General features: G+C 36.4%; 1 protein-coding gene across 1 annotated transcript in view; it reads left to right on the top strand.

Moving 5' to 3' along the window:
• TRHDE (thyrotropin releasing hormone degrading enzyme) overlaps positions 1-15,237 on the top strand; it is a 210,510-nt gene that overhangs the window by 170,394 nt on the left and 24,879 nt on the right. Inside the window, exons 13-15 of the mRNA XM_064701951.1 lie at positions 9,048-9,195; positions 11,337-11,434; positions 11,919-12,026. Of these exons, the coding sequence (XP_064558021.1) occupies positions 9,048-9,195; positions 11,337-11,434; positions 11,919-12,026 (354 nt within the window). The remainder of the gene's footprint in view (positions 1-9,047; positions 9,196-11,336; positions 11,435-11,918; positions 12,027-15,237) is intronic.

Below are 15,237 nucleotides of genomic sequence, written 5' to 3' on the forward strand. Positions count from 1 at the left end.
TAGCCAAACCCAGAATGAACTGTCAGGAAGACTTGACTCTGGTTTCAAGGGAGTGACAGAGTTATTTTTAGCTAATGGTGTTAACTCATTCTCTTTTTACCACATAGTCTTAGTCTCAGAGTTCAAGTTGGTCTCTGGAGTCAGCTTGGTATGGATGTATCCTTTTGCAGTGCAGCTGCCAGGGGCTGCTGTGTAGTGAGAGGGGAAGGGAACAGTCTCTGAAATTTGTTTTGTGAGTATTAATTGAACCAGAATTATGCTGAATTACGCTGAATTATGCTTCAAAAAACACTGGAGTCTGAGGTTAAAGAAGAAGACGAATTAATAAGTGGAGCTTGCTGAAGGCTTCTTTGCAACTTCAAGTACTGGAAACAGAGCTAAGAACTGCAAATATGGCTTGGCTTGAGGAATATGTGTGGGTGGGGTAGGGGGAAGTTTTTGTACAGCCTCAAAACCTGCGGTATTCTTTGGGAACCCAATCTTCTCATAGCAAGCATACATCCATTCCCTGGGACTTCATGTCATTTACATAGCCCTTTTTCTTCCTCACAGCTGTCTGATCAGCCCTAGTCTCTACCTCCTTCAGCTGTCCTCTCAACACAAGCAGCTTTTTTGACCCCTTACCCCAGAACCCGATTACTTTCCTTTCTATGGGTCTGACAGACCTACAGTGGAAATTTCTCCCTAATGTGCAGAGCAAAAGATCCTTCTGCTACATTGGTTAAGGTAGCAAAATCAAGGCACTCTGAGAAGCTGGAGGTGCTGATCTAAATACCTTGACTTTCCTAGCATCAGCAAAGGGTATATGAATGAAGGCATAAGCCAACTTTTGTAGTTATAAAAGACAAGACTGATGCCTCACTAGCATAAAGAAAGAAGTCTGACAGGCTAGTCACTGCTTTGCCTCCTGTTTTGATCTGACTGCACCATTGCCTCTCAGAAATTATCCTACCTTTGAGCTTATCTGATAGCTGTTGACCAAGATTGTTGTCTAGAGGAGGTCTGGTCTTTGTTCATGTATGCTCTGTCTCCTGCAATGTTGTAATAGATTAGCTCCTTCCTATCTGGCTAGAAGTGTGTTTTCCTCTATCCAGAAATCAAGCAATAAATGACAGGAAGGACTGTGTTATGACTAAGGCACAGGGACTGAAATAACCTGGGATGCTGTTCTGCTTTAGTCTTCCTAGGTCATCTTAATAAAATAACTTTAATTGTTTGTGTCTTCTTCCTCTTTGCAAAGTGGAGATATGAGAATAGGTGAGGATTTAAGAGAATTTCAGAGAATCTTTTATTATAAATATGTTTATCGGGAATTGCTTTTAGAAAAGGAATATCCAATTCTGCAGATATTGTGGCAAACAAAATATGGATTGTATGTGTGTGTTTTCAGGATCGGAATTCTGTGCTGTCCATATGAGGTTTAAACACATATTTCACTTGGGTGACTGATATGCAAATTATAAACATTAGACCAGGCAGACAGGGAGTGATGAAAAAGTATTCTGCATAGTAATAAACTAATTCAATTTTGATTCTGCTCAAACATGCTCTCATAGATATCATCACCTGTTGACAACTTAATGAATAGAAGAGCTGTTTCATTCTACCCTTCCCAACAAAAATCACTGAGAAAGAAAATAAATAACATTTATAATAATTGAGTCATCTGAAATTGATGTCTATTAGCCCCTGAAATAGATTCAAATTTCTTTACTTAATGTAACCCCGTGAATTACATACTTCTCAAAAATCATGGTTTCATGATGATGAAAAACATGACATACCTTATTGCATAGCCTTAACTTTTAGCAGCTAGATTATTCCTTTTCTTCTTGTATTACTCCTTTTAAATTCATTTTTCTTTCATATGGGGAAGAAGAGGAAAGGAGAGATTGTGAACTACAATTTGAAGGAATTTTTTTACAAGCATAGAGGGGGGTTTAAATTTGAGGTTTTCTTCTGTTTTCAACAGAGGTGAGTAATTCAAATTAATATTAGTCTTTGCTTATGTGGCAACTCTAAAACTGTGCAAGATAATTTAAGCCACATAATACTCTGATAATTGCATTGAATTTGAACTGTTCTTTGTAGGATGCTTCAAATGCACTTGTGTGGAGTTGAATGTCACTTGAAGAGTCCTTAAATATTTTGCATGTGAGAAAACATAATAAGAAGCAGGCTTCACTTCAAACTGTCTTACTCTCTGAATCTTTTAATGTTGGAGACATTGAATGCTAATTAAATGTAGTTCTTAAAATGATCTTGTAAGCCAAAAATTGGTGTTGTATTCATCAAAGAGCAGATATGCATTCCTCTCCTGTTTATGTGGGGGTCCATAGCTGGTACAGATCGTAATGTCTCCATCAAGTCACTTTGGCATCTTAGAAAAATAAAGTCCTTACATGGTCTTGATGTAAAGTCAGCTCAGTCCTGGGAGGGAAGTATGAGGCAGATTATTCTTTGATACTGGAGATCACAGGGCCTTTTTTACAGCTTGTCCATTTCTATGATAAAACATTCTTTCTGCAGCTTCTGTGTTTGAACATGGTACCGGTCATCTTAAGTTTTTTAAATTGTTGACTCCTAGCCCTGCTGGAGGTGAAGGGGATGTCTGTGACTACAAGAGTTAATTTCCCAGCTCTATGAGTTGCCTTGCCCAAAGCTTTTTTGACATGTCAAGGTTCAACGTACATATTCTTACTCAGCTATCAAGGAATTGCTGTTAAAGTACTGTGGACAAGAATATCCTGAATACATTGGTAGAGACACTAGTCCTTGATAGGTCCTGAAAAAATGAAAAAGGCAGATAAAGTTATATGTGGATGTTCATTGGTGCCAAGTTTCTCTGAGTTATTCTATTCCACACGCTTGACTGTTAAGATAAAAGAATGAATCAACTGTTAAGAATCCTAACTTGCTTTAAACTGTCTCTAGGAGTTAATGAGTATAGTCTAATTATTCATATATTGCACATGCACAGAAACAGAACTGATGTTAATCTGAGTTGCACATCTGTGTTCTGAAGAGCTGCATTTTACCCCTTCAAAATTACCCAGACAAAAAGCTAGTCATGTTTTACACATTTCTGACAAACAGACAAGGCAGGGTGAGTTTTAAACCAGCAGCAAGTAAATCACCTCATTTCCATTGTTTCTGTAATGCAGACCAGTTTGCTGCCAGCTTGGATTTTCTAATTTTGATTTAAACACATGACTTATAATGTCTTTGTTGGGTGGTGGGACTAAAGGATTTATGGTGCCCTTGCATGTGGGACTCTCATCACTGTACGGCAACCCTGTCGTTTTTGTGACGGAGTCTGTTTGACTGCTGCTGGATTTATGATAGAAATAATTCAGAACAGAGTAATAATTTTCCCTTGGCAATTACACTACCATTTGGTACTTTGTCCCTAAGGGGAAAATGAATGTGCTGGGATCTGTCCATAAGTTCAGTGGCTCAGTGTAAAGAACAAATCAAGGTCAGAATGCAGTTGAGTACACACTGATGTTTCATAATATAACCTAGATCTTCTGCTTTTATCTGACTCATTAAAACCTCATGTAATTTAAAGATTATGTTTGATTGCCATGAAATTTTTATTGGGAATTATTTGTGAGTGATATTCCACTACCATGTTCAGTACTTTCTTTTTTTCTTCATTGCCACTTTTCTCTTTAGCAATGGCTACTGTAGCAACTTCTTCAGTGTAAGCAGGATAGTACCTTGCTAAGCACTGGTGCTTATGATATTATATTATATGATATCATAAACAACATAATACTTCTATTTCTGGAAAATCTTTTTCCACCTCTGTCCTTCCATAAAAATGATAGACCACATTTTCAATACAGTTCATCAGCAGTCTCCTTTGGCATGAAAAACCTGCTGAACCAGGATGTTTATATAGAGGTAATCTGTCTAATAACTAAACCAGATCTTTTTGCCAGTCCACATTCCTGTTCTCCTGTTCTCCTGTTCGGTTTGGCAGGCAACTGTGAAATCAGGAACTTAGATAGCAAGACAAAACTCAGGTGGTGCCGTGTTTCTAACACATGTTCTCAGGTGTTGTGCTGGCTACAGAATGATTCATGTGGTGGTAAACTGATGGACTTAGGACAGTTACGTAGAAATTGATAAAGCAATGAAGCATATCAAAATGTGATCTTTTTGGTTAAATTTTGCTTTTGTAGTCATGTGTTTCAAATAACTCAGTATGGGGAAAGTTGGATTAAGGAAGGGCTTGTAGAGGCTGTTTTAAGTCTAGGCTGCTTTCTGCATGACCCATGATGTCAGATCAAAACTCTCTAATCTGAAATACTGTTAAGAGGGATGTCTGCTTTTCATAGTTTATACTGAAGATATGTAAATCACAAATCATTTTATATATAACATGAAATAGATCTGTTGGTACTCTTCTATGAATATTTACAGGGCAAAAGAGCAGAGCTATGATATTCTTATCTCCTCATGACAGAACAGTACTGAAATAGTAGTGATCCTAGGATATCCATTGCTAGAGGCCTATATAAAAAAATAAAAATCTGTCAGGAATGGCACTGGTATGAATCTGCTTTGGGTAGGGAGACACTAGATGAGTTCTTAAGGCTCTTTTAATTCCAGGCACTATAGATGAAATTTTGTAAACTTTTTAACCTTGCCCTTGAGAAGTGTTTTACCTGAACATCAGTATGCTTTCAGCCACTGTTTATGTATCAACACTGTTTGATTAACTAATTTATCTGTTAAAATGCTTGCCAAAATTATCCCAGGTTCTTCCTCTATGTAATTTTTTTAAGGAAGAGATACATGCTTGCTAAGATTCCCAGTTGGCTACTGTAGACATACCTACAAAAAACTGAGCCTGTTTCAGACTAGACATAAGATTGGACATCACAGCATTTCTGTGACATTTATGCTTGTCACCTCGTTTCAGTATAGCTCATAATCACTTCTTCCCCTAATGACAGACAATATTTCAGTTTTCCTCCAAGATGGCTAGGCTAGAAAAGAGCCTTCTCTCTTAGCCCTGCCTCTTATGCATTTGGACTTTGACAGGCAATATCTGATAGTAATTTTGCTGGACTTATAGATAGCAATATGATTGATAGCTAAAAAGACACAAGAAAAATAAGGATTTCTATCATTGACCTTCCAGCGACTTTCTTGAAAGAGAGAGTAATAAGTCAAGCTGCATGTGTACAGTATGTACTAAACTTACACTCTGTAGTACTTTTGAGTGAATATTTCTAGGCAATTATGTGTCAGGGAAATTATTTTACAGTTTTGCTTTTGATGGGAAGGTTGCTATTTTTAGTTTTTTTATTATTGCTAAAATGATTGTGAAACATTTCTGTTTAACATTTCCACAGATCGGTGTTTTTCAAACAGATTTCACAGAGAGACGTAGAACAGGCTCATTTTCTGTTCTGCCTTTTTCCCTCATTTTGGTTATTGTCCTACTCCAGAAACGCTTTTGCTGACCAGATCCTATATAACCATCTTTGAACCTAGTTTTTTGAGGCTAGTGAAGGAGAATCCTAGAATCATGCCAGCATCGTTTTTCTGGTTTGCCACTGTTCAAGTGAGCCCAGTGCATCTTGCTGAATGCAGTATCCCCTGGGAAAGAGAAGTCTTGAAGTTTCTCTTAGGACTGGACAAACTTTTAGTGTAAACTGAGAGTGTTACTGTACTAAAATACAGAATTTAAGAAACCAGTTGTTATGCTTTGTGAAGATGCAGAATATTAGAGCATATCTCTAATATTACGTGACCACACAATCACACAGCTTTATCGAGGTTCTGTCTTCTGCTGACCTGGTTGTCGTGGTTGTCATGGTAGTCATGTTACCTCCCGGGATGCTTCCCACAGGTCCTAGATCTGTGATCTGAATTTTTGGACTTCTTATACATGGTTTATATCTTTTATGGTTTAGGGTGAGAGTTTCTCTTTATATCCTATTTTCTCAACTATGAATGTAAAAATTAGCAGCCTTAGTGTTTTGGCCTTACCCTTACTAAAATCTTTCCTTTTTGTTTTTTAGATTTTTTTTTGAATGAAAATACTCCTCAAGTTATGAAAACTGTAGTATATAGTTAATAATTTATAACATGCACATTATATACCACTTTTTATGAAAAAGTTGAAACAATAAATGTACATACTACCTCTTGACAGAAGCTATTTAATGCCAAATAGCCTAGGAGTGCAGTGTATTTGGAGTAAAAAGTTCATAAACGTGGCTTAGTGACTAGGGTAAAAGAATAGGGCTATCATGATTTTCCGTGTGCATCCATGAAATAAAATAGTGGAAAATACAAAGAACATTCTGCCAAGGCAATGTTCCTGAAGCACTTATGTTTTCTTCAGGAAAGTTGCTGTCTTAACTGCCACTGTAAAAGGATTTGAGTAATGTCTCTGCTAAAGTTCTCTCAAAGGTTCATCTTAGCATCTGGACTGCCCAGCATGTGCTGACTGAAGAGTTTAACATCAGTTGAGCAGCCATCACCACTTTTCCTCTAAACCATTATCTGAAGTGATGAATTTGTTGTCATTTATTTAATAATGACAAGAATCTTCCTTCATCCCAAAGAATCCTTCATCTCCCTTCATCCCCATCCCTTCTCTTAGGACCAGTTGGTTGATGTGTGGTTGAGAGGGTGATCCTGATGACACTGGGCATAAGCTCTTCTAGGGTCATACCCAGAAAGGAAAGGAGGGTCAGGAATAAACAGGTAAAAAAAGCTAACTTTGCCACAGTCTGTTCGTGTAAGTTGCGCACTAGTCTCACGGAAACAATAGGAAAAGTGAGTCATGGGGTGAGACAGACATAATTGAATACTCTGATAAATTTGGAAGTTAGAAGAAGTGAGTAAGAGATGAGAGTAACAGGTGTTGTGAAGAGGATGGGTGACTATCGTCCTCCAAGAATCACGATTTTGAAACTCACCAGGAAACTCTGAGCTCAGGAATAAGAGATCAATCTCTGACTTCACTCATGTCTTTATGGAGAAGTTAAGCTTAAAAAGAAATTATCTGTATGTGTTGATTTCCTTTCTGTACTTAGTGTAGATAAATTTAATTTCAAAACATGAATTTAAATGTCCATTAGTGCAGCTATAATAAACATCAATCTATTTATTCCTTAAGCAGCATGTTTCCTAGAGCTATTTCTCTTGTTCCTTACTCCACACTTTTTAATGTAAACCACATTATCAGTAAAAATAATCAGAAATTCTGTTAGAAACTTATGATGTATATGCAACTTTAGGCTAGTGTACCTCTTTGCTAACATTGCCTCCAAGATTTTTAAATGCAGTCAGTCCAATATGCTTCTGGCTCCATTATTTATGTTTAGAAATCTTTACAAAGTATTAAGACATAGAACTCCTCTTAATGATACTCTACTGATTCAGAAACAAGACTTATAAAATGGAGTAGCCTTCTGTCTTCAGATGCATTGGACTTTGTCCACTGCCTACTCTAGATGCTTTACCATTTTCATTTCATATCTGCTCAGTTCCTCTCTTGGCACAGTGGGTGCCTCAAGTGATCTTGTTTTTCGTGCTTGAGTATGTGCTGGGACCAGAGTTGAAAACAGAGCTGATAAAATGTGGACAAAAATGACATGAAGCAGACTGGAGGGTGGGATAGATACTTTTGAAATCTGTTGCATGAACTCACTCACTTTTTTCCTGAGAACATGAAGGGAACAGAGTGTAATTCTTCCAACAGAGAGTGTGAAAAATGAAGGTCTGCAAGATGTGGTGCACATTGCAAGGAAACAAACTATTTCAAGCAGTGAGGCAGTTTTTACATGTTATTACAGCAGAGATGAAAAATTACATTAACATGTATGCAATGGTTAATTTCTGTACCAATGTGTGTAATTTTATTTGTTTACTATATGCTTGCATTTCTTCCACATTGATGGAAATTAAAGGAATATGTGCAATGAAGGAGAAAAACTAGTCTACGAAGCTGTATCGTACTGTAGGCTAATAAATTGAAATTTGTGGAATCTACCTTGCTGATTTTAACTATTTAATGAGAAGAGAATCAGTATCTCCTCTCTAGGCAGACAGTTAACTCCTTTTGGATTTAAACACCTGCATTAGGAAAAGAATAGACAACTTGTTTCTGGAAGGTTCACACCCCCAGGGTTGCACTTTGTTTCTGCAGTCTGGATAATTAAGAAAAAAGTGCTGTTCTGAAAAAAAAAGTGAGATCAAAAACTAAAGCTAGGCATTTTCTGTATTTGCTTTTTAAAGTACCTTTCAAATGCTTGTGTCTGTATTGCATTTTACATGTAATGCTATTATTTCAGAACCCTTCCTGTACCTCCTCCCCCCATACACTCTTTCCCATGCAGAGGGAGGTCTTTTATGATTGCAAAAATGGGACAAAATTTTAGCTGGTTTATTTATAAACACCTAAAAAAAAAAATCTGTAATTTGTATGCAAAGTGTTGGAACATCCTGAACCAAAGTGATGTCACTGGATAAGTCCTTCCAAAGTGACTTAAGGTGGATAGAAGACAAGGAAGTTCTAAAGGAGGGAGAAAAGAGTGAGGAGAATAACACTAAAGCTGTTTCTTCAGCACCGGTTATTTTCAATTGCTGATGGTCAGTAGAAATGTTTTCTCAAGCAAAATGCCTCTGGTTGTTGATTTTATGCAGACAGCTTTCTGTCTTACAAATCAACAATGTAGCAGCTTCCTTTTGTTTTGGATATTTTTTGATTTCTTTTCCTTAAAGGCAATTACTTTTCATTCACGTCTTTTATAGCCACAGGAATCAGTTCAAAGTAGGGATAGCTTGTCTGGTTTTCTTTCATGTGTGTTCATACCTTACTTCATCAAGTCAGTATGCTTCTCTGTGTTGGGAGAGACTGCAAGTTGCTGGTATTTTATAAGGTTGATTTTTATGTCATTAAAATGTGATGAGTTTATTATGTTTTTCTTCATTTTAATTTCATTTCAGAAAAAAAGAAATTGTTTATGCTCCATCTTCTGAAAACCAATTTAATACTAACTTCTTTTATTGTGCAGAGCTGGTTATTTGCCTCAGAATATTCCTTTGGAGATTATGAGGTACCTTTCAGAGGAAAAGGATTTTCTGCCTTGGCATGCTGCCAGCCGAGCTCTTTATCCTCTAGATAAATTGTTGGACCGTACAGAAAACTACAATATCTTCAATGTAAGAGATACAGTCTTCCTTTCTTTCTTCCTCCTGTTCTTCCTGTCTTTCTTCCACTTACTCTCTCCGTCTGTCTGTCCTTCCTGCCTTTCTTCCTTTTGCCTCTTACTCTCTCATATTATTGCCAAGATTTGAACTGTTCCCCAGGCAGATACTGTTAATGACCTAGGGATATTAACTTTCTTCCTAATTACTCTTTATTTAAACATAGCGATTATCAAGCTTTGGTTCATTTGCAATTGAACAGTGATAACTGTTGTTTGAGGCATATATGACTAGAAGAAGGAAAGGTAATTATCCCTCATGTAAAATGTTATGACAAATAAAGTATTTCACTTAGAAGAGTCAAAGTATTCTATTGCCAGATTTTCTCTTTCGAGGAGCCCCATGGTGATATTTAGGTGGATGCCCAAGATCAGCAAGAACAGCAAATATAGGCACAACTGAGCAGAATACATGCAACTGAAGCAAAGATTTGTAGTCATTATTTCATCCCAAAATCCATGGTGAATTCAATGCAGTTACCTTAATTAACAAGAATTAGATCACCGTTGAGTCAAAAGCCCATTCATAATTGTGTCCAAAGGGACAGCAGTAACAGCTCATAGTAGATAATTAAGATAGACATGGCAAATATTTTAACATTTAGCTGTAGCTACACTGAAGCATGGTTTATGAAGTACGCAGATTTGACTGCAGCCAGTGACAATTATGAACTCTTGGGGTTTTTATTCACTATGAATTTTATGTAGTCTACATATTTTCAACAGCCAGCATACGGTAGCTTTATGTAATGTTGTAAAGCCTTCAAATGAAGGAGCTTTTTAAAGCCTGAAATGCCTAAGGATGCTTTTTGCTTCTTAAATGCATATTTGTTTGTGTGTATGTGACCATAGACGCCATGGTTAGAGAGAAGAAAATTAAAAGTGACTGTATGTATATATGTAGATGTTAATACAAATGTAGATATATAGATATATAGATATATAGATATATAGATATATAGATATATAGATAAACACACATGCACACACCGCATACATATACACAGAGTTACCTGATGACATGGAAGATTATTTTTGTAAAACATATGCTAAGGCCTACATATAAACCAGAGCATTAATGTAAAATGCAGTTGAAATAATTTGCATATTTAGTCTGCTGTTAACTGTAAAGAAAAATTCTTGGGAGTCTGCCATTGCTATTTCACTTTTAAACATGATTGTATAAAGAAAACACAATTTTAATAAATAAAACCAGTAAAATTCACAGCTGGGTTATGTTTTATCACTACTGATGGGAGTTTTGAAAGCTGAGGTGATAGCAGAGAAAATAAAAAGTCTTTTTAGTCATAGAATAACATATCTGCTAGAGAAAGCTGCAGTATGAATCTTCTTTTGTGTTGACATATATACATGCCTATGCATCTGTAATAATAAAATAGATGCTCTCCTATGCAGTTCTGTATATCTTAGTTTTCTTTTTCAAATTGGTGAATTCCACTGGAAAAAGATTACACTGAATACACAGACAATGGTTTTCTTCAAAACTGGTCAGAATATGTAAATATGTTGTCTGTGTAAAAAGTAGAAGTTGCTAAAATATATCTTGTGCTTGTTTTGTTCCTTAAGCACACCAGGAGCCTAAACTTAAAGCATAGTGTCATTAAGTTTACAGAGCTTATTTGCAGCCACATTGTTGCATATTCTGAAGTCAATTGACTGTACTCACATAATGTTTTGACCACGGTTATGGATATTAAAACAGTGTTCTTTTAAAAGTGAACATGCAAGGTGTAGTCAAGATTGGCCACAAAGTAGAATTTAAGCTATTGAAACCCTTGTAATTTTTCAGCTGTGCATTGTAAGTTCAAAGTAGCATGTGATATACTTTTGAAATTCATGGTTTTTATAACAATAAATTGTCTTATAAGAGGCATCTAAAGTAGCTCGTCTAGAGACTGCTTCTTACTATAGCAGTGAAGGAAGGTTGTAAGTGGACAGGTAGCTTTGCTAAGTCTTTGGAGTTGGACATTATGTGAGGGTACAAAGAGAGACCAAACCTCACTAGTTAGCAGTATTTCAGTTTCAAGTAAAATGAATTATTTTTAATGTTAAATATACTTTTCTTTTTCTCCTCAGGAGTATATTTTAAGACAAGTGGCATCAATGTATCTGAAGCTTGGATGGCCCACAAACAATTTAAACAAATCACTTGTTCAAGCATCATACCAACATGAGTACTGTTATATTTAATTTTTTATTGATTAATTGAGAAATATAATTATAGAAATGCACCCTCCTAAAAATTAGTAATGTTTAGCATAAATCAATCGTAATTTCTTAGCTCTGTCACCCCTCTGTTTTTTCTATTCTGGGTTGCAGGGAAAGTAGAAACATGCTGTATTCTTCTTTCTTAAGTTGGGAGAACATGATTTCCTAAGCCCCAGCTTAATATCTGATTGCTGTGGATTTCTAAGAACTTGTACTCATGTGTCCATAGAGGTCGGGAAGAGTGCCTAAGTGTAAATGGGGGCTGGTTTTGATCCATGACCTTTCTTTAGTTGTTGCAGGCATTAAACTGACACTGAGATTTCTAAAGCCAGATTGTCTTTGATATGTTGCCCAACTACTGGTTGCTGTCACTTGTTATAGGATGTATTTTCTGTAAACATTCAAACACATTTGTTAAAGCAGCCTTATTGCTTTCTTTAATTTGGCCAGAGAGCTGCGTCGGGAAGTCATCATGTTGGCCTGCAGCTTCGGGAACAAACACTGTCACCAGCAGGCTGCAACGTTAATCTCAGACTGGATTTCCAGCAATAGGAACCGGTAAGTGGAGCTGACATGTGTATCTCACAGCTCTCCTACTGAAAGGCAGTACAGCTCTTCCTTTCCTGCCTGCCTTCTCTGCTGTGCCCTCTTTTGCAAAGTTTGTTACTGGAGGAAGCAGAGGTTGCTGGCTGTCATTTAAAAATGTCTGTGGGGTTTCAGAACTAATTATTTGACTTTGCATATATGAATGGGTGAAGGGGATTCTGCCCACTCCTGGTCAATTACTGTTGGATAATTCTGTGCTAGAAGATGAGAAGGCAAGTTTTAAGGGTGATTTAAAGGAAGAAAGATGAGTGAACACCTAGTTGTCAGACAAACATGAAACCTGTATTGAGGTAAGAGAGCAGAAGGTGCTAAACATTGAAAGAAGTGATGGGAGTTAGAGACAGAAGGACTGAGAAATAAGGAAGGAGATGTTTGGAGGGAAATGTTACAAAATATTTAAGGGTGAAGACTTGAAAACTAATGTGATTCAGGAACACATGGAAAAGCTTGTGTAAGATTTCAGAGGGCAGATAATATTACAGTTGATGGCTTTAGCATAAGCAGCACTGTAGTGGTTTGACAACAAATGTGTAAGTTAGGCTGCCAAGACACAGGTTTATTCAGCTGAGGTAAAGGAACATGGACCATGGATTGTGTATGAAGTTTATCTTTTAAAGGCAAGCATCTAAGAAATATGAAATAACTGAAATTTCAAATATTTAAGTAAGTAGTGATCTATGGACAATGAGATCGGTCCAGAGTATAGGTTAAGATCACGACTTCTTTAGAAAGAATAGTGGATTTTCTGGTTATGTGAAATATTTGCACTGTATACATTTATAAGTGACGTAATATTTTGGTTTTAAAGAGAATATTATACTTTCAAATAGAAAAGAAAAAATAAGAGAAAAAATCTCTCATTTTTAGTCACAGTCTTGTATTAGCTTGTCAAAAGAATCAGATCTCTCTAGCCATACAAGTAAGCAGGATTTTTCAGAGATTTCTTGGACTTATCAGTGTTTGTTTGCAATTAACTTATCTCTGTCTGTCTGTCTTTGTAATCTTTAAAAATCCTGTATGGGCATACTCAGTAACATAAGTGTCCAAGTGTCTTTTAAAACCAGCCAGGAAAGGAAATTACTTTCCTATATGACTTTGAAACATGTGGAAAAATAGTAGCTTGAAACTGTTACTGGATACCTTTAAGTAAGGTGTGTGTGAGGTGGAAGGTTTTCTTGTGTAAGGTGACACCAGATATATTTACTACGAAATATATACCCCAGGGTTTTATATGAATTCTTATCATAAGCAGCAACAATCAGTATGAAGCTATTTAAAGAGGCAATTATAGAGAAAGAATCATTGGAAACAGTCTGCAAAAGTAATTTACTTAGATATTCATTTGCAAAATTAGTTAATCAAACCTAGCATTACCTATTAGCATGCACAGCAGTAGATTATTCACTGTTTAAAAAGCTGTCACCCTGCAAAGCTACCTGCCTGTGTCTTTCCAATAGGATTAAGAAAGGAGGCATCAGAAGAGAAAAACATAACAAAACACAACCTTACTGCTTTACTAACAGTAGCAAGAGAGAAAAGGAATAAATTTAAGGAGCTGTCTGAAGATTTATCTTAGACTTTCAATGGGGCCATTTTTGGTAGCAGAAGATTGTGGTTGCCAGCATATGATGAGTAGTATTATGATAAAAGCACCACAGCAGTGCAGAGGAGAATAGCTACTAAGTTAAAGCAATGTGTTTCTCAAAGGAACTGCACAGTTTTGAAAAATGGCTGCAGCAAATAATGTAATTACAGAATAGAGATTGACAGTCAGCTCATAAATAGGGGCACAACTGGCAAAGAAGATAGAGACACACTTTTATTTATTTTTTAAGATTGTAGGATTTGTTCTGTCCTGCACTCCAGAATTTCCCAGTTTTCTCAGAACAGTCTCACATCCTGAATGTAACTAATATATGAACAAAACTTATTTCCCATTTACTTACATTGAAACAACATTACAAACACCACTAGTAATAGCAGCTCAGTAAACATAAAATCAGCTTGTGTTTCACACAATGAACAACATTCATAGGGTTTGTCAGTGTTCTCAGGAATGTTCAGATCCTGTTGAATCAGAACTATCCCACAGCACCTTTACTCAGTTTAAGCTAGCTCAGACTGAAACCTGAAAGTAAAGCAAGGGCTCTTTTTCCTGCCTTTTTACTAAGAAACCAATGATTCCACAGTCAGAATTTAATTAGCATGGTGTTTGAGTCATGCTTCTGCCTCTTTTAGCACTTTAGAGGCAATAACTAGCTCAAGTGCAAAGGGCAAGATAAGTACAAAATATATGCATAGAGCATATCTAAGAGGTAGTAGTTTGTATTCTTTGTCATCAATCAAGTGTTTTGCTCAGTTTGATGGCCTTAACAGCTGCTTGTGAATTTGTTGCAAACAGCCTTCTCAGAACCTGTAAGATTCCCTCAGACCTTGTTTCCTCACAAAGAAGGGGAAACTCACCATCCTCTTTCTCCAGACTTTTCTGACAACTGGTGAGAAAAGTTGGTGACAGATACAGAAACTCTGGGTATCCTTGCCTGTTCAATTCCTTATCAGCAAATAATGTTGGGTTTGCCATTCCCTTTTCTGAAACAAGACCATGTAATTGACTGATGGTTGCAGAAAGCCTGGTTTTGGTGGGTTTGAATAGCCAGAGGGCAAAAACAGAGTTCCGGAGAGCTCAGAGATATTTTATATATAGAAACAATTTGAGTGTCACTGTGACAGTAAAAATAAAGCTTAATTTGCAACATTACCACCCATCCTCCTGCCCAGAAACTTTATTCTGGAAGATGACAGAAATTTTTCAAAGCAGTAGAGACAGTGAAATTAGGTTTGTGTCTCAACATTTTAATCAAGTGAAAATTAAGTGAGTATCAAATTAAAATATGATATTAAATACCACATCAATGCACAATCAGTAAATCATATAAGGGAGGTTTTTGATTCCCTGGCAGTTACTGCAATTAAAGCTGAAATAACTATAACAGAGAATGTGCTATTAATAATACTGAAGAAATCCTAACATTCATAACTTTTTTAGCCACATTAATAATCTATGACTTTTTAGATGTCCTTTTGAAATGTTTTACTTGTAATATTTGGTTTTGGATGAAGTGTCAGTAAATTGTAACATCTGTGTTTTACTGGCATATGCTTA

This window comes from Zonotrichia leucophrys, chromosome 1A (assembly GCF_028769735.1).
Source record: "Zonotrichia leucophrys gambelii isolate GWCS_2022_RI chromosome 1A, RI_Zleu_2.0, whole genome shotgun sequence".
NCBI lineage: Eukaryota > Metazoa > Chordata > Aves > Passeriformes > Passerellidae > Zonotrichia > Zonotrichia leucophrys.